The sequence below is a fragment of the Jaminaea rosea genome, assembly GCF_003144245.1.
Source record: "Jaminaea rosea strain MCA 5214 unplaced genomic scaffold BDZ90scaffold_5, whole genome shotgun sequence".
Lineage (NCBI taxonomy): Eukaryota > Fungi > Basidiomycota > Exobasidiomycetes > Microstromatales > Jaminaea > Jaminaea rosea.
The window spans coordinates 562968-583920 of NW_020289979.1; the positions used below are offsets into that span (position 1 = coordinate 562968).

Here is a 20953-nt window from a genome sequence, read left to right on the forward strand (position 1 = left end):
GCATAGCCTCCTGAGGCGGGGCGTCCTTGACTAGCGGCTCGCCGTGCACAACGACGCACCATGCCCACCTGCCATGCGTGTCACGAGGCATGACCTCATTGAACTCAGTGAGCTGCCAGTACGTCCTACCGTCAGCATCAGTCCCAAGCGGACCCGTGCGAATCTTGTTCGCCTCACTCTCCCTCAAGGCCTGCATTTTGACATCGAGCACCCGCAGCTTATGGTTGCGCTCCTTCTTGTCCTTGTCCTTCTTCCACTTGGCAAAGTCGTCCACTTTGGCCATGCTAGGCGCCGCAGCTGCCAGGACCTTCTTCTCTTCTTCCCACTCCTTCTCCAACTGCTTGAGATCCTCGCGTGCAGCGCGGTCGATATCGCCCATGCGGGCCGCACCACTTTTGAGCTCTTCGCTAACCTCAGGAGTCTGGAGCACGGCCTCGAGGAGCACGCAGAGGATGGCGACCTTTTCTTCCATCTCGGGTGCAGGGAGGGGCTCGGCCGGCTTGGGAGGGGCAGGAGCTGTCGTGGTGGACGGAGGAGGGGTAGTAGTGCTGGTGCGCGTGTCATCTGCTCCGGTGTCGTCGTCGTCGCTTCCTCCACTCTCGCTGTCTGTGAGGGTCGAGCTTGTGCCAGATCGGCTGCTGCCATTGCTACTGCCATTGACAATGACGATGCGGCGGCTACTTCGTGATGCTGACGTGCCTGCCTTTGTGGCGCCCGTCTGTCGCCCACTGCGACGGGTACCTTCAGCAGCAGGAGCAGCTCGCGTGGCCTGTCTGGCTGAGCTTCGGCCTCCTCGCCTAGGCATCTCGTCCTCCTCACTTTCCGCATCTCCAGCCCACTCATCACGGTCGCCGTTGCGCGCAGGCTCCAACTCGTCCTCCTCGCTGCTTTCGTCCTGGTCGCTGAATTGAGACTCGTAGCTGTAGAGGCTTTGCTGCTTGACTCGCTCCAACGCGCGCACCTCGGCGGCTCTCTTGGTCCTCGTCATGCGAGAGCTAAGTAGTGTTGGCCCAGAGTCATCGGCATCCCTCATCGCAGCCTCTTTGGATTCGTCGGAGAAGACGCGCTCGACGTGGGGCAGCTCAGGGATGTCGAAGCCGAGGCTGTCGAGCAGGTCCCTCGCTGCTTGCCAGGGCTCTCCCCTCTGCAGGTCCTCGCCGAATTGGCGGAACGCTTGAATAGCCGGGGCGACGCGCGCCTTTGGCTGACCTTGGTTGATGCTGTTGATACCGGCAAGGGCGACGAGGATGCGCTCGAGGAGCGTCTGAACTTGGCGATGCGTCCAGAGGTCGAATTTGTCGAGCTGGATAAGCTGGCCCTTGGGCACTCGAATGAAGTCGAATCGCACGAGCGTCTCGTAGATCCACATGCGCGCCCACACGTTCTCCGGATGCAGGGCAGTCTTGATGACCTCAAGCTCAGGGGCTGCCACTGGTGCGGGAGGCTTAATAGGGCGAGGTAAGGTTGCCTGACGTGGTTTGCTGGTCGAGGGGAGAGCTTGCGCCTTGCTGGTGAGGGCATTTTTAAGGGAAGAAGTCGCTTTCTTGCCTTTGGCCTTGGCTGCTCCCGAGGGCGCTGCGGCTGCCTTCTTGCTCTGGCTACCATTGGCGCCGCTTGCGCCGGCGCCGCTGCTGCTGCTGCTGCTTGCTTTGGCCTTGCCCTTGACGTCGGACGTACTTGCCTTAGCTTTGGACTTCGCGGGAGCCTTCTGCTTCGGTGCAGCTGGGGGCTTCTCGACTCTGTGCGAGGCCCACCAATTGATCATCATCAGTCTGGAGGTTGAGGATCAAAATGCGGCTCATTTGCTCACCTGACGGGCTCGACACCGAACTTCTTTCGACAGATGCTGCACGTGCAAATGCCCAGGCATCGAGGACACTGCAATCAGGGACGCGGGCGCGGCACCAAGTGAGCATACACGGTAGCAAAGGACGCGACGTGCAACGGGCCGGAGGGGGACACTCACCTTGAAAATGTAGTTTGCTTCACTCTCATCGCAGTGCTCAGCGAGGTCGACACCCGGCACATTCCTTCCTCTCGCCTTGATGGCGTCGAGATCATCGTTGTACTGCACGCTCAGGGCAGCAGCGCAGAACTTGAGGCCGCATCGGACGGTAGGTTTGCGCATATCTGCGGCGAACGGTGGGCGGATCAGCACGGTCAGCCTCCTCTGCCATCTCTCTCGTCTACAGCCTTCCATCATCTACTCACAGGTGCAGCGGATCTGCTCAGTAGCGCAAAGAGCTCTATGCTGGTGACAGAGCGGGCCCTCCCCAGGCAGAGCTGTCTTCCTCATCTCTCCATTCTCCTTGGGAACCTTGGGTCCGACTGGCGTGTACCTGCTGCTGGACGATGAGCTGCCACTGGCATTGGGGCTGTTGGCAACGAGGGATTGTCTCTTCTTGGTGAGTACCTTGGGCTTGCTCGTGGTGGAGGACGCCGACTTGGCAAGTGGCGGTGGGTCGGACAAGTCGTCATCGTCATCATCGGAGTCCGCTTGCATGCGCGAGGACGATGTGCCTTTGGGCGTGCTAGCAGCCGGAGGGGTCGAGAACTCCTCGCCGTTTGGAGGTGGAGTCGTCATCTCTTCGTCGCTGTCTTGTCCACGCGTCTGATCGTCGCCATCTGCCATCTCGATGTCGCTGATCTCAATGGGCTCGATGGGAGGCCTAAGCGAGTCGTTTGGCGTTGAAGGTCCTGATGCGAGGCCAGAGGATACTCTGGGCTTGAAGCTCACTGGGTGAGCAATGCGGGTGTCGAGAAGGCATGCGTGGGTCAGCTCGAGCGCGCGGGATCATGGTTCGCGATCTCTGCTTACGACACTCACGTACGCTCTGCTTCATCTTGGAAGATCCAGGTGGTGACGAAGCCGTCGAGGCCGAAGCGGACGGCATTGTGTGAAGCGCACCTGGGACGGCGCCTCTCTATGTCGTCTCTCTATATCGCGAGGAGGTGAAGAGGATGGAGTGTGGAAAAGAGAAAAGGAAATGGCAGTGGGGCTCGCTCCCACACTGAGCCCGAGCTCGTCCAGCTGTAGACGAGCAGGCAGGCGGCAGCAGCAGCGGCGGACGCGGGTCGCTCGACTCGAATTCCAATCGCGCCCCTCTGACTGAGACGCGCTCTACTCCCGCTCCCGCTCCTACGACACGTTCAGCACGGCAGTTGGGAGCGTCGGCGTCCGCGGCGTCAAAGCAAAGCTGGACGACGAGCAAAGAGCAACAATGAGGAGAGATCATCAAGAAAGCTTTGAAGTTCCAAGAGTGGTGGTACAGAGGAGAGAACAGCAAGTAGAGAGGCAGGTCAGGCGTCGCGTCGTCATCTACGAGCAGAGGCATGCAGGCCAGCAACTTGGGTATCATAGCTTTGCCATCTTTCCCACCTTTGCCAATCACTGGTCCAAGACTTGGAAGAAGATGATAGAGTTTCCTGCATCGTCGACGACGGTCATGGCTCTCTCGCCGAAGCCGCTGTTTCTAGGCTTGGCCTGGACTTTGGCCGAACCAAAATGACGCGGCGGGAAGTAGTTATCAAGGCCCTGAGCGTACTTCTCAAGCTTGTGCGTGACCTCCTGGTAGAGGTCTGTGGTTGAGGGTGAGAGCAAGGGAGGAGATGAGGCGGTAGGTCAACGAGTGAAGACTTGTCAGCGTGGGATTAGTGATCGCTCTGCTCACCATCGACCTTGTCGACCTCGATCCATAAGGAGCCTTTGGGTGGCGCCGACTCAGCGTCAAGATGCCTTCGTAGGTAGATAGAGACGCCATCGACGCTGCCTTGTCCTGTTGTCTTTGGCGATGAGCCCGGAGCCGCACGATGCAGCTCGGCCCTGCCCGCATCCGCCTTGCCAACGACTTTGAAGCCCAGGACCTCCTCATACCATGGTAGCGCGGTTGGGATATGAGAGACAAAGAAGCATGGGATGGACCGCTTGAAGGTTGCAGAGCGGCTGGGCGGAGGCGTCTTGACTGCGATGGAACGGGGTTTGGGCGAAAACGTCAACTCGTGAACGCGATCTATCGCAGAAGTGGCCGTCACTCACTCGACGTTACACCCTCATCCTCATCCTCGTAGTTGTATTTTTCTCCCGTACTCATCCAGGCGGGCAACCCCATGTTCGTTGACTTGGGCAAATAAAGGGCGTCGTTGGCCACGCTGTCAGGAGGGAATGGACGTAGACGTGGAGGGTCAGTTACCATCGAGGTCTCGCAGCGTCGACTTTGCACACACTCACCGACGCTCGTACCTCTTTTGAAGCGATGACGTGAGCTCGGGAGTCTCGTCGGGAAGCACGAGATGAAGTTCTGGCCTTCGTGCGTAGAATGCCACCATCGTGTAGCCCGGAGGCAGCGGAAGCGTGGAAGCGATGTTGCTGCGTGCTGGTGTTGGACTTTTGCTGATAGTGGGGAGAGCTGCTCTGCTCTGGTTGTCAGGCCCCCATTTTTGGCGATATGGCGAATGTACAGGGCTAGAGAGAAGACGTCTCCAGTGACGTCGAAGGATGTCTCTCCCTGATGTGAAGTCGCAAAGATGGTTACGAAGGCAAGTCTGGTGGCTGACCTGTTTGTTGAGGTCGGCGAGATTGCCGTGCGGCGGCCGTGCAGCAATCTGAGCTCTATCCGCCTCGGCCGCCTCAACCGTCCTCGACGCCCAATGAGGCGCCCCGTCGCTCGAGTGCTGGCTACTGGTCAGGACCAAAAGCCGCTCATTGCTCGTCCAGCTGACCTCGAGGGAGCAAGCGCGAAGGCGACGGCCAAATTGGGGACGATGAGCTGCGGTATTCAACCTTGATTTTCTGCCTCATCGCTACCGATCTGAGTCTCCGGTCAACGCTGTAGCTGAGCCAAAATGACACCTTTGACGTGCAGGCCGCCGGCGCACGACCGTCGAAATCAAGTGGAGAAGAGGAGCACTGCGTCGGTGCCGTCGTCCTGTGTGCTCGCATCGCTGGCTGCGATCGCGATCGTGTGAACGCCTCGTCCTCTATTCACGACTTCTCAGCATCAACAGGTCAACTCCGTCTCCCTCAATCAGATCAACATGGCGTCTGTCGGGGACTGTGAGCTTCTCTCAAGGCACACTGTGGTGGCGGTGTTAGGCTGACGGAATTTGCGTTGGGATGCTGCTCTCTCTCTCTTGTAAGACATCTTCCTCTTCATCGTCCTCTCCATCCTCGCAGGTATCGTCTACGCAGTCAAAAAGGACAGCATCAATCAGAGCATCTCAGGGGCACAGGAAGGTCTCAAGGTGAGCATTGACAGCCTTTTGGGTGTTGGCCGTAGCGTACCTTTGACTTCTCTCTCTTTCATCGTGTTCTCGTAACAGCAAAAGGGCATTCGACTCGACAGCTCGGGCGTATCGATCAAGACGGATCGCAGAGCGCCGACGCGGGACGAATACATAGTGAGCAGCCAACTGAGGAGTGCATGCCCAGTGTCTGGTAACTGACAGCGTGGCCCGTCCTGCTTCTCTCGGCTCCCATTAGGACCGGACCCGCGAGAGCTTCGCCCGCTCCAGTGAGGTCATCGCAAAGCACAAAGACGCATTCACGACTACGGCTTGGCAGAAACAGAAGGAGCTGGACGAGGCGAAGCAGAGGGCAAAGGCAACCTCTGGTCGACGCTGACGGCTCGAGAAGGGCACAGACATATAAAGCTGGGCCGTCTCTGTCCTGCTTAAGGGTGTATTACTCACCGCTCTCTGGACTCACACTTGCAATACCTCATGTAGCTTTGACAGAACATGAAGTCATCTCGACAGCTTGGATCCTGGACGTTCGAGGTGGTCTGGTGCGAGACGAGAGCCGACCCAAAATGGCCCTGCCTTGAGCGGCGTCGCGTCCGGTAAGCCAGGCCGCGCTTTCATTTGATTGCTCTCGCTCTCGGCGGCCGTACATCGAGGCCCAGAAGTGAAGAGTCATTTGCTCCTTCCCTTCGTCCCTCTCACTCCTCCAAACGAGCAATCTCACCCTCTTCCTTGTCATAGACTATCATCAGTAAAACAGCAAACATGCCCAAGACCAAGGTTGTCCCCATCCAGAAGGACGTCTTCCTCAAGAAGGCCAGGTCGCTCAGTCTCGTCATTTACGACCACGTGAGAATGCTCAGCATCCATCCACGCTCAATGCGAATGCTCCTCTGATCATGAACACACACTTCCATATCCCCTCCTACGTGCCCGCGCAGAAAGACGAGGAGATTGGCCAGATCGAGCTCGAGAAAAAGGAGTACAAGTCAGGCAGCTACGGGTGAGTACTCAGCTCGAGGTTGCGCTACTACGAGCTCATGCAACTCATCCCAACACTACATCCGCGCCTCTCACTCGCCCCTTGTAGCTTCTCCGCTAGCAAGAATGACCCCATCACCGTTGACATTGCGGGCGAAGATGTGAAGCTCCTCATCGGCAACATCAACCTCACCGTCGTCGGCAGCAAGGGAGTCGCCGCCGCCGCCAAGCGTGAGGCTGACGACGGTGACAGCGCCAGCAGCGGTGCCATTGGAAGCAAAAGTAAGAAGGCTGCCTCTGCTACGACTACCAAGAAGACGGCGGCAACTGTCAAGGGTGGCAAGAAGGGCTTGGGCGGCAGCAACAGCAAGGGAAGCAACAGCACCAAGACTCGATCCGCCTCCGCCTCCGCCTCGCATAGCATGGACGACACGAGTGACAAAGTTGACGGTGACGAGGAGAGCGCTGTTGATGATAGCTCGGCCAAGGAGGGGAGCGGGGAAGGCACCGACAATGAGGAGGAACAGGGCGGCAATGACGCTGAGCCCAATCACAACGGAGGAGACGACGATGAGGACGATGAAGAGGACAGTGGGGACGAGGCTGACGACAACAAGCCAGCCAAGAAGAAGCGTAAGACGTAATACGCTCCCTCATCCCTCTCCCAGAGGCTCTGCGGCAGCCAAGGCGTAGCGTGACAGCACCATTGAGATGGCATACACGCATCATTCAGCAATTTCTCTCTCTGTCTCCACAATACAGCGGCACCTAGACCACAAGCACACCTCTACTGAAAGTCAGAGTGTGTCGATCCATGTACATACGTCATCGCTGTGGCACCCTCCACCCCATGTAATGCCATCCACCATGTCACAACCTCTCGATGCCAGTGCGACCCTGGCTGCGTACGTGTCATTCCCCCAATGGCGCATGCACCGCCTCTCAGCCGCTGAGTATCACAGCAGCAATGAAAGCATCAGGGTCAATGACATTGCTTCCAGCGAAGCGCAACACGAATCATAGGTGGAGGTAATCAGGCGAGATGAAAGGGTAGTAAGCAGACGGGGCGTGAGAAGGACAGAGAACGACGACAGATCCACCATGACCAAACCAGTGACGAGATCCCCTACCTCCCTCTTCTCATTACTCCATCCTCTCCACCGTCGGCTCTCCCTCCTTCCCCTCGCTTCCCCCCTCAACACCCCACCCCAAGTGAAGCATAGCAGTGAACCCTCGTCGACACATCGGGCAGTTCCATCTCTTCTTGGGCGGCTTACCTCTCCTGCGCTCGCTCTCCCTCTGCTGCCTGACACTCTCCTTGAGTTGAACACTGCAGTCCAAACAGAGACCGTGAGTGCAGGGTAGAAGGAGGGTATTGGTAGGGGAAGAGAGGCAGATGAGGCATTCCGACCCTGAGCTCCCGCCATTGTCTGGGTCAAGCAAGGGAGCAGCAGTTGTGCCAGTAGTACCGTCGCCTCCTTCCTCGCCCGCGGGAGGTGCCTCTACCTCAACAGGGGGCGGGCGCGAGGAGAGACCGTACAGCTCTTGAAGCTGGAATCTGTGCGGACCGATTTCGGCTTCCTGACCTTCGACGTGGGCCGCCCATATGCGGGCAGGGGGAGCAGCTGCTGAGGCTTCCGTCGTGCTCTCCTCCGCTGCTGTGTTTGTGGGTGGCCTGACGGGTAGAGATGTGAGACGCAAGTACGTAGTCTGGAGATTGGGCTCGGCGAAAGGCTTGCCATGCTCGTCCAGCGCTTCGACTACGATGGCTAGCTTAAGCGTTTCGCGCTCAGCCTTCTCTCGTGCAAGTCGCTGCTCCTTTGTTTCGTCGTCAGGGATGGCGGCTAGGCCTGGTGCCGCTGTGGATGCTGGCGCGGGAGCGGTGCCCTCGCTCTGCTCTCCATCGATGGTGAACATGGCCCCACCGGGCGCAGAGGGTGGGGCAGTGGCTGAGCTGCTCGACTTCGATGGCGGAGCGTAGAGGTTCAATCGCAGGGAGAGGCCAGCCTTGACCGGCTGCGCGAACCCTCTCCTCACCCTCGAGGAATGCACCGGCCAACCCAGGACGTGTGGCGCTGCTCCCCACTTGTGGTATAATGAGTCACCTGCACCCGCAGCGAGTAGGTCGACTGGCGCCGGTGACGCTGCTGCCTCTTCGTCATCTTCAGCCTCCTCCGTCTCCTTGCTCTGTCGACCCTGCTGGCTCTGCAGCCAGCTTGCCCAAGAACCATGCTTGCGCGACGCGCGGAGGAAAACCTGAATCGAGGCGGAGGACGACGTGCAGTCGTACTCGAAATGTAGATTGTGCGTTGTCGTCCCCACCATGCTCGCGCCTGCGTCTGACGTCGAAGCTCCAAAGGTTGGCATGGCACTGAGAGATCGAGCAGGGCGAAGGTCGGATTCTTGGACGATGTGCAGGCCCTCGCCACCGCCCTCTCCTTCACCGCTACCGCTCAGCGGATGATCACCAGGCGCAGCTCCGGCAGCGGCCCCGACACCAACTCCCAGCTCTCCACTCTTGACCATCAAATTGATCGTGTTGCGCTTGAGATTGACCAGACTCTGCAAGGTGGTGCACGAGCTAGCAGTCTTCATCGCCTTCTCAACCGCCTCCTCACCCTCTCCATCAATCTCTACCGCTCCTCCATTTGACGCAACAGAACGCTCAATCCACGACTTGAGCACCTCAATATCGATCCCTTCAGCCATGGCTACGCTGCTCGCGACTGCGGAAGCAGAAGCAGCCGTGGGAGGAGCAGGTCCGTCGTTGGGTCCGGGAGTCTCGACAGGCAGGGCGGAGGGGGTGAAGCCGGGCGTCTCTGGGATCTCGTTGGTACTGTTTGTTGCGCCCTGTGTGGGAATGGTAGACAAATTGGTCAGGCCGCTCAGGCTCGCACCACGGGCACGACCGCGGCTGCCTAGCCTGGCAGAGGAGCGGCCCCATGAGCCGGGCGTCTCTGGTGCGTTGGGCCCTGCCGAACCGTCCGCAGCATGGGAAGTAGGGTTGCCTGCCGGTCCTGTCGACATTGAGGCGGCGGACACCGACCCGCTAGAGGAGCTTCCGCTACCAAAGTAATGTGCAAGGTTAGGTCCGAAAAGGGTCGAATTCTCCTCCCGTTCACGTTTGGCTTTCGCCTCTTTTCTCCGAGCCGCCGATGACGATGAGACTCCATTGGCAGACCCATTTGCCAGATTGGTGACCCCTGCTCCCCCGCGTTCGCGGGTGATCTGAGCTTCCAGGTCTCGGAGCTGCTCAGCGAGGGCGAGACGATTGAAGGCCATCGAGTAGTCTTGGTCGCGATCACGCTCCCGCATGGCAGCGAGGCGTTGCGAGAGGTTACTGAGTACAGAGCGTCCACTGATCTCGCGGCCGTGCCCTCGAGGGCGCTGCGGCGTTGCCTCGTCGCCTCCTGCGCCGACAGCAGTGTTTTGTGTCGTGCCAGGAGCAGGAGCAGCATCGCCTTGACCTGCTGCTGGGCCCGCAGCCTCTGCAGAAGACGACGCTTCGTCTGCCGATGGGCCAGCTACTGCCGGTGCTGCGGATGATGAAGGCTGCGATTGCATCTCAACGTCGTTGCGAGTGGCGGTGCGGTCGGTCGAGCTTGAGGCCTGTCCTCTGCTTCCCAGAAAGGGAAGATGCACGCGATGGAGAAGTTGAGCCATGATGGTGATCGACTGCCCGTAGTCTTGGAATACGACGCTGAGTGATCACTGGATAGATGACTATGACTCTTGAACGGCAATGTAGCTGAAGTGCGAAGTAGGAGCAGAGCAGGTGATGCGGGGTAGCAAGAGGGGTCCAGGAAAGCAGTTGGTGAACGGTCGAGGCGCAGATGGATGAGAGGCGTAGTTCAGCCGCAATCCAATGACGTGAAAGTAAATGGGGGGGTATCTAGAGTGACGAGAAGGAAGGGAAGAAACGGCGGTCTTAAGTGATGGTGTGCGGGATCGTGATCAGGCTGTTCGAGAGCGGTTTCTTGGTTGGACCTGCAGCAGCCTCACTCGCTCCCCTCTGTGGCGAAGGCGGCGGCAGGCGGGCGAGATGTGGACGGGCGTGCGCAACCGGCGACTGGGCGGTGGCCGTGGCTGAGAAAGGCGCGGAATTGTCCACCAACTCGAATACGAGACGATGGAGACAATGGGCAACGGCAAGACAAGAGGCGAGATGATGAGATGAGACAAAGCGGGCCAGACAAAAGGACCCGCGAACGATCGAGGCCTGATGATAAGCTGCCAGCATCGACGGCGGATCTACGATCGTCGAGTGCCTGTAGCCACATCTTGATCAGGGCGACGCGGGCGGATCGTGATCCAGCCGTGACGCAGCACCATCCACGATGGCTGCTGAGGCAATCGAGCAGGTATCAAATGTGGTTTCGGTAACACTCGAAAAGTCGCTGATCCACAGTTTTGGTGAGCAACGAGATTCAAAGCTCGCTGGCTTGCATTGACTAGGAAGGCAGAGACAACAAAGTCAAGCACGGGTACAAGTACAGTGATGTAGCGAGGAGAACAGAAGAGCCAAAGGGTCTACCAGATGTAGGCGTTCGGGGAAGACAATGCCGTAACGCAGTCTCCTCTACGTCTACTCGTGTATTGATGCTGGGAGCTCATATGAGGAGCTTCAAAGAAGATTCTTGGGTGATGAGGCGCTGGAGAAGCTGGAATGGAGAGTGTCAAGGACAAGGCGTCAGCCACCATCATCGACAGCTCACGATATAGCGCGCCTCGATACCCACCTAAACTGATAGAGGCACGAATCTGGCGACATCTAGAGCATCTCCATAGCTCCCTTGAACCTCCTCTGCCTAGCCTGCTCCATCTTCTCCTGCACCTTCCTCGCGGCCGGGGTCATAGAGCTGATAGCGTCCGCATCCGATCCAGCCTCCCACGAGGCCGTGTGGTGGAAAGTGCGGTTGAGCGAGGTGACACGGCCCAAATTCTGGACATAGTCCTGGGTTGCATTTGCGGCCTTCTGAGCAGCAGTGCTGATGGAGGCAGTCGCCTTGGCTGCGGGTGTGGGGGCCTCGGTCGTGGTTGAGGGACGGGTGATAATGCTGCTCGCTGAGCGGGCGAGGAAGGGCGCCTGGACGGCCGAGCGGCGAGTGATGAGCGAGAGCATGGTGTGCGGCGGTGTAGTTGCAAAGGGAGTGTGCGTTGAAGTTTCGAGGTAGGCTTGAAATTCGCAGATAAGCTGAGAGTGGTTGCTCGAGCAGACCGAGCGGGTTTGGCGATCCTCAAGGTCTTATATCAATTCAATCGGCACTGACCTTCCTCACGTACGCTGAGCAACGACCACTTGCAACACTCTCCCCAGGTGCTTCATACTCCACTCGTGCTCTTCGTTTGATGGCACTACTGGCCAAGTGCTTCGTCCTTTGTCTGCATTCGCTTGCTTGGTGATCAGTTTCCTCCTTCGTGGGTCGCTCAGACCACTCGCTCATCAGTCGATGACGGCATGGGGAAGAAGAAGCAGACAACGACGAGCGAGGGCGGCTTCCATGGCTCCGCTACTGCTGTGGCGCTCGTCGTTGTTCGTCTGCGGGGTTGTGTGCCCGCTCACCCAGACCTCAAGCCCCGTACCCTGCGTCCATTTGCTCGCACTGTTCGCGATCGCCGCAAGCTGTGATAGATTACGGCACGCCTTGAACCGGGTACGAGGGCATGTCAGCGCATCGCGACACGGGACCTTCAAGCGCGCTACGCAAGCAAGCACACTTTCAGACGCTTCGCAGCGGGGTTAAATCACGAACAACGATCATGATGCGAAGCGAAGGAGCAGAGGATGCTCGCGGCGGCGGCTGAGAGCAACCGGCGGGCGGCTCATGAATCTGCTCAAGACTCGAGGGCAAGCTGCGTCCAAGTGCTCAGAGGCGACCTACTCCTTCGGGTCATATTCGAGCAGCAAGCGCCTCGCTCTCGGGCTGACCTGACGCGGTATCAAGTCGCTCGATCGCGCTTCATTTCGTCGCTCTTGAGCAGTCGTAACTCAAGGCTTGCTTGCCACTTTGCCTGCAAGCGGAGGATAAGGGTCTGGGCCCAACGTCTACTCGAGGATTCGGCTCACGAGGGTGAAAAAGACACGATGCAGCAGCGGAGCAGAGAGTGACGTCGAGTCGAGGCGATGCGAGGCGAGTCGAAGCTGCGCGTGGACCCGCGTGAGAAGAAATGAGTGGCTGGCTGCGCTCCGCCTGGAGCCCCGCACTCGAGCGAACAGTCGGACGATGTCATGAAGGTAGCGGGTCATTGGCGCCACTGAAGATAGGTCCGCCTGTAAAGCGAGTGTGAAGCTAGGTTGCTGAGCCAACAAGTGTTTTGAAAAAGCAGCGTCTCGTGGCCCGGGTCAGTAATGGGAGATGATGAAATGGAGGCGATAAGATGGTATTGAGAAGCCCCTGCCAAGGGCCAACTGAATCTGAGGTGCGTTGCGATGCGACATGCGATCCTGCCGTGTACGCGCTGCGTGGGAGCGCACTCTCCACGCTCTCTCTCTACTTCGGACTGCTCTACTCTACCTTGTGGTGACTCGAATCCTTGCAACGGGTGATATACAAACTTTAGAAGACGTCGACTTTTGTTTCCTTCCAACTTGGAATCATTGAAATGAGCCTTGCGTCGACGCCGACATCGCAATTGGCGGCGCCGCAGGAGGAATCATGGGGGACACACGGCCGAAGCTGACGATATCGGCGCTCGCACAGCTGCTGTCCCCTCCAGGCGCTTTGGCTGAGAAGCCCGTGGTCTCAAAGATGCCCAGAATGGGAACGTACGGTGGTATCGCGGTCGGCTTGTGGTGTGGCTGCTGATGCTGAACAGGCGCTGCCCCGCCGCCGCCGCCGATTGGAGTGATTGGAGTGGCCAGAGAGGAGGTCGTGCCCGAAGAGGTGGCGGTAGAGGAGGAGCGCTCCCTCCTGTTGCTGCCGGGAAAGAAGGATATCGAGCCATCCAAAACCGGGCTACTTGAATAGCCACTCATAGCACTCTGTGCTCGAGCTGCTTCGACGGCGTTTGCAGGAAGTGCTGGCGAGGATGGTCTTCGAGGTTGACCGCTGCTGCTGCTGCTGCTGAGCCCACCACTGCTACTACCGGCGTCGTGGCCATGCGTCCTCAGCGGCGCAACGCTGGGGCATCTAGACTCAAAAGTTGTGTCCTCGTATTCGCCCATCTCATCGAGAATGGAGACAGCGATCACGGCAGAGTTGCGCCTGCTTGCCGGAGCTGATTTGGATCCGTCTCGACAATGCACTCCAGCTCCCGCTGCGCCGTCTTCCATCATCGACACCGAGGCGTTGCCGAGCGGGGTCAGTGGGGTCAGAGGGTGGACCGGGCTACTGCTCGACGTACTGAAGCTCTCCATCGAGTCGTCGCCTATGGTGCTTATGCCACTCGCCCCACTCCCGCTGTCCAAACGAAGCGCGGGGGGAGGCTGCGGGCTGTTGGATCCGCCACCTGAACCACCACCACTCGCAGACGGGCTCACCGCCGCCTTCGCTGCTCCGTTGCCAGCCTCTTCCTTCAGCCACTCTGCCGTCGCCGCCAATCCCTCATCCAACTTCCTTTGTCTCTCCCCCATCTTCCTCTCCGCCACACTCTCTAGTTTCCCCGACTCCCAACCCAATCGCTGCCTGATCAGGTCGGCCACATTCGCATACTCGATCATATCTCTCCGATACGCAGTCATGGCCATCTCGAAGTCGTGCCTATTCTTCCAGGGATGAGCCCACGAGGCCGCCACGTCCGAGGAGGAGACGCGCGTGCCTGGCCCCCCACCACGAGATGTGACGGAGTTGGAGAGCAGAGCGGCCTTCTCTTCCTGCGCCTCATCCCATACAAGGGCACGGGCGCTGTAGAGTTTTTCGGTGTGGGCGATAAGGCTCATGGTGCGCAGGAGGGAGACCGTATCCGGCGTGACGCAGAAGCCACTATCGGTCAGCGGCTGACCGACTTGTGGGCGGGAGGTGAAGACTGTGCGGTCTGCTTGGCGGCGGGGTGGAGGAGGGAGAGGGTCGGAGCTGCTGCTTGTGGTAGCGGTCGCGAGCGAGGCTGGTTCAGAAGGCGACTTGGGTGACGCGGTCGGGGAGGCTGGAGGCGCTGGTGATGAGTTGGTTGCCGGAGAAGGGCCTGCCGGATCTGCCAGATTGCGCTCTGCGGCGAGCTTGCCCAGCATGAGGAAGTCGTCATTGGTTGCGGTGAGTGGTATTCGACGAGGGTTGCCCGTGCGAATGTCCTGCAAATCTTGGCTGGTGAGATTCAGGGGAATGATTGACAGCACGCGCGGGTTGATGAAGCGCCTAGCAAGAATGCGCTCGAATGCTTGCTCGAGCATGGCGTAAGGCTTGGGCGGAGTAGAGGAGGGAACCTCAGGCTGAGAACCAGCCGTAGCAGAAGCGCCGCTACTTGACCGCGTGGGCCCAGCGTTTGGCGCTGAGCCCATGGGACGAGGGGGGCCCTGACCACTGAAAGTGGTGATCTCAGAGAGCGCCGCATTGCGGAGATTTCCGGTGAAATTCCAGTTGTACTCGAGGAGCTCAAGCATTGCTCCTGGCTGCATGACTCGCACCACCTCTGACAGGAAATCAGGCCACTGATCCTCGCTGATCGAGCTCGAGCCTACGTTGCGGATGTGAACGAAGTCGAAGCTGGCATCAGGGAAGGGCAGGCCCTCGAGGAAGTTGGCGACCACCCACGAGACGCGTTGCTCAAGGTCGAGACACTTGAGCTGGGCAAGAGGCGTTTGAGACGGCACAACGTCGAGCCCTATGAACTCAGTTTCCTTCCACTCTCTCGCTGCATCCAGACACCACGCTCCAGTGCCTGCGCCCAAGTCGAGGACGCGTTTTGGCTTCACATTTCCCCAAGGTATCACGCTGTGTCGATATGAGAGGGCTTGGTAGGTGATGTTGTGCAGGGACAGCTCGGCGCACGTTGCAGACTGATCGTGTGCGAGGAAGTAGGGCACCTTCTCGCGCGGATAGGCATGGTATCGTGTGCGACGAGCGCCGCCGCTGAGGGCTCGCTCCTCCTTGTATGTCCAGTACGACTCCAGATCCCACTTGAGCGCTGGTGGGGTCGTCGCTGTTGAGTCATCGCTTGCTAGGGTGACGAGGGTGCGACTGCTGCTCATTCGACGACCGCCGCTTGAGCTGCCAGGCTGCGCGCCGGACGACCCAGTGTTGCTGCGTTGGAGAGTGGGCCGTCTAGCTGACAAATGAGAAGACGATGGGGACTGGTCCGCACTAGCTGCGCGAGCGTGCGACCCATCTTCACTTGCGTTGGTAGGCACTCGATGGAGGCCTGCAACGGGAGACTGTGACTGCATGGATTGGCTTGGCGACGATGCGACTGCTGCAGACGTCGCGTAGGGTGCGGCTGCTGAGATGGCTATAGAGCCATTGGAGAAGGATCTTCTCTTGGCCGAAAAGGGACGCACTGGCGGGGCAGTATGCAGATAATAACCTTCGACGTATCTAGTGCCCATTGGTCCTGGCTCGCACCGTGAGAGGGGAGGTACGATACCAAGCCGCACAGGAAGGGGCTGGCCTACGATGTCAGGATCTTCCTCGCACGGCCTCTGAAATTCGGACCATCGATCTGACTGCGATGCAGGACCGTTGAGGATCGTGGATGTGGACGCATCTGAATTTGTGTGCCTTAGCTCAGGCATAGCTATGCTCGTTGGAGGACCGACGCTGCCGCTCGTCGATGTCATCGTCCTCGGTTCTACAACCGAGTCGTCCAAGGATGTGTAGCTCGATGCCGAGCCCCCAGTAGGCCGCGATCGTGAGCGTGGCGGTCTGTCCGGTTGCTCCAGGTGACTTGACATGGAGTATCCAGCGAAAGCTGATGAAGAGGTCGCAGCATCTTGCACGTGGTCGGGAGCTCGAGATGGCTTGGCCTTGAGACCGACCTTGGCCTGCAGCTTTGATACGACTGATCCTGAGCCACCGGCCCCACCACTGAGTCCGCCTCCCGATGTTGCACTAGATGTGCTCATGATAGGTATAGCTCCTACGCCGCCTCTACCAGTGACGCGGGCTGGTGGAGCTCCAAAAGACGAGGGAAGCTCGAGGTGAGAAAGGCTCGACCTACGCTTCCCGTGATGGGCAAGGCCAGATGAGCCGGCGTCAGTACAAGGGTCTTGTCGAGACGAGAGCCGGGCGGGCAAGACAATCTTGGCCGCAAATCGTGAGCCTGCCCCTCCTCGACCACCACACTGGTGGGTGGAGGACTTGGGCAGGAGAGGAGACGTTGCTTCCGAGCCTCTGCGACTCGTCCAGCCTTCGCCCGAGGTTGATGTAGATGGTTCTCGAGACGACGAATGAAGCGAATGATCTGATGGCACCGACCTCAGCGAATGAGGATTGAAGCTGCCGCTCAACGGAGGAGGTGACGCAGATGGCACGATGCCGGAGGAAGTCTTGGGTCTGGACCGTTTGCCAGAAGAGGAGGTAGCGCTTGGTGTGGATGAGGAGGAGGAAGAGGACGACGATGACGACGACGCCTGCTGCTGCTGTTGCTGCTGCTGCTGTTGCCTCTCCCTCTGCAATCGGAGTTGCTGATGCTGAGCAGCCACAGCGAGGTGCGATTGGTAAGGAAGGAACATTCTGACTATGCTGTCCCCCTCTTCTTGATTCTGCTTCCAACGGCCTCGTCAGGCACCACTTCCGTTCGGCGCCAATGAGTTCGCCCTGTGTTTTTCCCACACCGCGGGAGAAGAGCCAGCCGGGTCGAATCAGGGCTCAAGCAATCAGGGGGCACGGACGACGCCGCCAGGATGCAGCACGCAGGAGCAACAAGCGCACCGCACCGGACAGATGAGGGACCGGGGGGAGGTGGGCTTTGAGGGCGAAGGAGATGCTTGCCCTCTTGACGACCTCGATGACGATGAGCTGCTCGCCGCACTTGCTTCGACGGGATCGACACCTCGTGACTGCCGGTCTCAAAAGAGGGGAGAGTTACAGGCCCGCCGGCAGGCAACCTCGGCCCCACTCGCTGTCTTGGGATGGAGGCGGACCTTGCGAAAAAGCTTGTTGCTAAGTCCCGTCCTGCCTGCGAGTGGCCTCTCGATGCGGGTGAGACACTCGATAGCCGAAAATCCAGCAAGGGGGAAGTCGGCGAGGCGATTGTGAAGGACAGAAAATGAATGTAGGTGGAATGGATTGAGAAAGGTGCAACCTCTCTCCCCACCACATAGTTGGTACAATCCGACCTGACGACATCGTCAACGACGTGAGTACAGCTCTGCTTGGCTTCTCAGCATCGACGCTAGAAACTCATTACTGCTTCTCGCTGGCAATATCGCAACTCTGTGATCTGAAGAACTCCGAGATTAGCTCTTCCTCCCTGCCCCGGCATCGTCTGCGTCTGTATTCACTGTCCCGGTGTCGTGTCAACGCCAACGGCGGAACGGCCCCCCTGTGTGACGTCTCGGAGTGACGAGGGGCCGGTGCTGATCGCCTCTAGTCGGACGCACGCCTACATGCGCATACAGTACGTACGCACGCGTGCAGAAACCAGAGTGAGAGTAAGTCCTCTCCCTGTTTCCTCTGCAAGCTGTGTTCCTGCATAAGGTTAGTCGCGAGTGATGAAAGGGCAGGAGGGCACGACAACGTCAAGTCGATGCGTCCGAAGACGTCGACAGGGAAGCGTCACGATCCCGCAATTCATTCTACGACGTCCGGGCCTTCTGACGTCTGACATCCGGCATGTCGACATCGGACGTTGGATCATTGGGGCTTCGACGGACCTTTAATTCACCAGCCGCTCACTGTGTCTCTTTCGCTCTCTCGCTATGCTCCTAATGCCCGCGGCAGCACCACGCGCCTAGATTAGCGTGAGAAAGGAGAGGAGATCTCCGCAAGCCAAGCCACCCTCATTTCGCGCTCGTCGTCATTAAGGTGCGCCACTGGCTTTACGCGCTGGTGGATGCCACTTGCGGTATCTTGGACGGCGGCTGAGGATGAAACTCGTGAGACGTTGTGTGGACGTCGTCAAGGAGAGAGAAGCGAGACCGCCTCCGCAAAGCAGAGTGACTGGACACTCGAACGCCCGGTCGGCAGGCGGCCAAGTCCTCTGTCAACATCGACGTGGAAGAAACGCAAGTATTGAAAATAAATAGATTTCTCGCAATGGCGGGCGGGCAATGGAGGGGTATACTCGGGGTTGAAAGAAGGAAGGGTCGGTGTGTGTGCCTGCTCTGGTTGACAAGAGGGGGATGAGGGCAAGGCAGTGTAGCGTGAAGGGGTACGAAAGTGTCGCGGGGCGTTACACTAGGAGAGAGAAATGAGTGTGTTTGCAGTAAAGCGTTGCAGGGGGGTGTAGAGCCATGCTCACGGCGTCACCCTGGTTTACGATGCGGTGCTGAGGGAACGCAGTGCAGGGTAGCGCGATGCTGATCGAGACCGGGAAAGAGGTCATGCTGGGTGTCGAGAAATGATGAGACGGCGAAGCCGCAGAATAGAGAGAATGTCGCCGTAGCGTCATCGCGCGTATCCCAGATCCTTCATCGGGTAAGCTCCCGTCTGTTGTTGTGTGCTCGCCGTCGGTATCAGGTTTGGCTCCCGTGACTGGCCGTCCATCGAGCTACTGACTCTCGGCGTGCCGTACGGATGCTGCTGCTGATGAGGTTGGAAGCCGAGCGCCCCACCGTTTCCTCCCGATGAAGACACGCCGTTACTGTGCAGTCTTTCGAGATCCGACCCTCTACCATCATCCACTCCGTACCCTTGCCGGCTCATCGACGCCTTCTCTCCTCTGTCATGCCCTCTCGGGTCCAGCATCCCACTTGGTCCGGTGATCGAGCTTCCGCCCGTCGCCTGGGGCGCAAGCATCATGCCATGCCCACCGTGAGCCCCGTTCAGCTGCGACGCCGACCCGCTCATGTCGGCCAGCGGCTGGTCCTGCAGCGTGTAAGTGGTTGACGAAGTCTGTTGTTGCTCCTCGAGCGTCCTCTCCCGTGCCTTTGGCGACTTGAAGTAGGACCGTCTCACCTGCTTGAGATGGTCGAAGGGCAGGAAATGCTCTTCCATCTGCCGCATCTCCGGCGCCAAGCTGTTGATATCGCGCTTCTCGTCGCGCTTCCGAGCCTTGAGCGGGTTATCTTCGAGCAAGAGCTCTTCGAGCTCGTGTGTCGCGTCAAAGTTGGCTTTTTTGCTGTCGGGCTCGAATGGAGGCTTCAGCTGCTTTGCCATCAAAGCATCCCAGTCTAGGTTGGCGAACCATGGGTGAGCCTTGAAGTCCTCGAGCCCGTTTCTGCAACCCATCCTCTTGCGAGTATCCCGCTCCAGCATCCCCTTGATACAGCTAATCGTCTCCCTCGAGACGATCGTGTCTACATTCTCCGGGAACCCGCACCGGTCATTCATGATCGAATGCGTCAGGGCCGAATTTGTCTTGCCTCTGAAGGGTCTCCGTCCAAAGAGCAATTCGTACGCCGTCACGCCCAAAGACCACCAGTCGACGGAGCTCAGGTAGCCGCGCTTGCCTAGGACCTCCGGGGCCATGTAGGCCATGGAGCCGGCAATGGAAGTCAGTGGACGCTTGAGCGAGAAGTGGACAGCAATGTTGAAGTCGGTAAGATGGGCATGACCCTTTTCATCCAGGAGGACATTATCCGGCTTGATGTCGCGATGGACCTGCGCGAGCGCATCGAGGCGTGGTTAGCTGCCAGCTTCGATGTTCCACCGTGCATCGCAGCGAACTCACGATCTGTAGGTTGTGAAGATAGTCTAATGCGCAGGCTAGCTCTGCTACGTAGAAGCGTACCACCGCCTCCTTCATGTTGCCAGTACGATCGAGGTGGAAGCGCAGGTCGCCGCCCAGCATCAGGTCGAGGACCATGAACATGTTCTCGTCATCTTGGAAAGCGTAGCGCAGGTTGCACACGAAGGGGCTCTCGATCTCCTCCAGCAACCGCCTTTCTTGAATGATATTTGAGACTGCTCTCATCTTCATGCACTTGGCTTTGTTGATGTATTTGAGCGCATACAGTGTCTGAGCGGCAGAAGGTGGGCATGGTCAGCTCGGAAGGTCTCGTGCAACAAATCCTAGTCAGCCCCCTCGCTCACCTTGGTCTGCTTATGCTGCACAACTCTGACCTTGCCAAAGGCTCCCTTGCCAACGGCCCGCAGCAGGTAAAAGTGGTAGAGGTCGACTGGCCCATCGAAGTCGATGACCTGGCAGCGCGATCATCAAGGGGCGGGTCAGCATATACTCACGCCCCGATCTACATACTACGCTCTCCCTTTAGCTCACCTCTGGCTTACAGCAGATGCCGCCCATTGTCAGGAAAGAGAAGCGACGAGGAAGATGTCACGGGGATGCCAAGCGTTGCAAGTGACGGCACCCCTCGGGGTAGGATAGGTTGGACAGGAGCGGAGTGTGGGATGAGCCGATGGGGGGGACGGCGGCTGGGCCTTGGGGTTGCGGTTGCGTAGTGACGACAATGGCGACGACGATGATCGTGACGGTATCAACGGAGGCGCAGGATGACAGCCATAGGGTGATGGGCGGCGATAGACTAGGCGCGCCTCCGCGGGGCAGCAATCGTGTTGGACGACAAAGCGAGGGACAGAGGAGGGCGACTTGAGAGAAGGAAAGTAAGAATGAGGCCAGTCAATCTGCGCGGCCGTCGTCCGTTGGGCGCTGGCCTGTCGTGTCGTCGATGCTTAGCAGATGATAGCTGCCTTTTGCACCCCTCGAGTGATGGAGAAGAAAGATCTGTTTGTTGGTTGGC

General features: G+C 58.8%; 8 protein-coding genes across 8 annotated transcripts; 3 read left to right on the forward strand and 5 right to left on the reverse strand.

Annotated features, from left to right (window-relative positions):
* Positions 1-59: 59 nt before the first annotated feature.
* BDZ90DRAFT_161952 (hypothetical protein) lies at positions 60-3057 on the reverse strand. The gene is made up of 6 exons (XM_025503618.1): positions 2828-3057; positions 2212-2736; positions 1967-2130; positions 1811-1878; positions 178-1739; positions 60-112 (listed from the first exon to the last, which is right to left on the reverse strand). The coding sequence occupies exons 1-6, from the start codon at positions 2892-2894 to the stop codon at positions 105-107; spliced, it is 2394 nt and encodes a 797-aa protein (XP_025362702.1). The 5' UTR covers positions 2895-3057; the 3' UTR covers positions 60-104.
* An 84-nt stretch (positions 3058-3141) lies between these two features.
* On the reverse strand, positions 3142-4766 carry BDZ90DRAFT_161849 (hypothetical protein). The gene is made up of 4 exons (XM_025503616.1): positions 4229-4766; positions 4037-4149; positions 3672-3962; positions 3142-3579 (listed from the first exon to the last, which is right to left on the reverse strand). Exons 1-4 carry the CDS (start codon positions 4324-4326, stop codon positions 3389-3391), a joined length of 693 nt encoding a protein of 230 aa, XP_025362703.1. The 5' UTR covers positions 4327-4766; the 3' UTR covers positions 3142-3388.
* A 268-nt stretch (positions 4767-5034) lies between these two features.
* On the forward strand, positions 5035-5620 carry BDZ90DRAFT_259917 (hypothetical protein; the record flags this gene model as incomplete). The annotated part of the gene is made up of 4 exons (XM_025508205.1): positions 5035-5053; positions 5138-5241; positions 5320-5397; positions 5480-5620. 4 exons carry the CDS (start codon positions 5035-5037, stop codon positions 5618-5620), a joined length of 342 nt encoding a protein of 113 aa, XP_025362704.1.
* Positions 5621-6144: 524 nt separating this feature from the next.
* On the forward strand, positions 6145-7091 carry BDZ90DRAFT_231854 (hypothetical protein). The gene has a single exon (XM_025506029.1). The coding sequence runs from the start codon at positions 6279-6281 to the stop codon at positions 6861-6863; it is 585 nt and encodes a 194-aa protein (XP_025362705.1). The 5' UTR covers positions 6145-6278; the 3' UTR covers positions 6864-7091.
* Positions 7092-7213: 122 nt separating this feature from the next.
* Positions 7214-10185, reverse strand: BDZ90DRAFT_231855 (hypothetical protein). Its single transcript, XM_025506030.1, has one exon. The coding sequence runs from the start codon at positions 9880-9882 to the stop codon at positions 7363-7365; it is 2520 nt and encodes an 839-aa protein (XP_025362706.1). The 5' UTR covers positions 9883-10185; the 3' UTR covers positions 7214-7362.
* Positions 10186-11505: 1320 nt separating this feature from the next.
* Positions 11506-12071, forward strand: BDZ90DRAFT_161904 (hypothetical protein). Its single transcript, XM_025503617.1, has one exon. It carries the CDS (start codon positions 11670-11672, stop codon positions 11961-11963), a length of 294 nt encoding a protein of 97 aa, XP_025362707.1. The 5' UTR covers positions 11506-11669; the 3' UTR covers positions 11964-12071.
* Positions 12072-12456: 385 nt separating this feature from the next.
* BDZ90DRAFT_162275 (hypothetical protein) lies at positions 12457-16928 on the reverse strand. Its single transcript, XM_025503620.1, has one exon. The coding sequence runs from the start codon at positions 16820-16822 to the stop codon at positions 12815-12817; it is 4008 nt and encodes a 1335-aa protein (XP_025362708.1). The 5' UTR covers positions 16823-16928; the 3' UTR covers positions 12457-12814.
* A 1584-nt stretch (positions 16929-18512) lies between these two features.
* Positions 18513-20618, reverse strand: BDZ90DRAFT_162224 (kinase-like protein). The gene is made up of 4 exons (XM_025503619.1): positions 20473-20618; positions 20286-20393; positions 19924-20211; positions 18513-19853 (listed from the first exon to the last, which is right to left on the reverse strand). The coding sequence occupies exons 1-4, from the start codon at positions 20497-20499 to the stop codon at positions 18699-18701; spliced, it is 1578 nt and encodes a 525-aa protein (XP_025362709.1). The 5' UTR covers positions 20500-20618; the 3' UTR covers positions 18513-18698.
* Between the last annotated feature and the right edge of the window lie 335 nt (positions 20619-20953).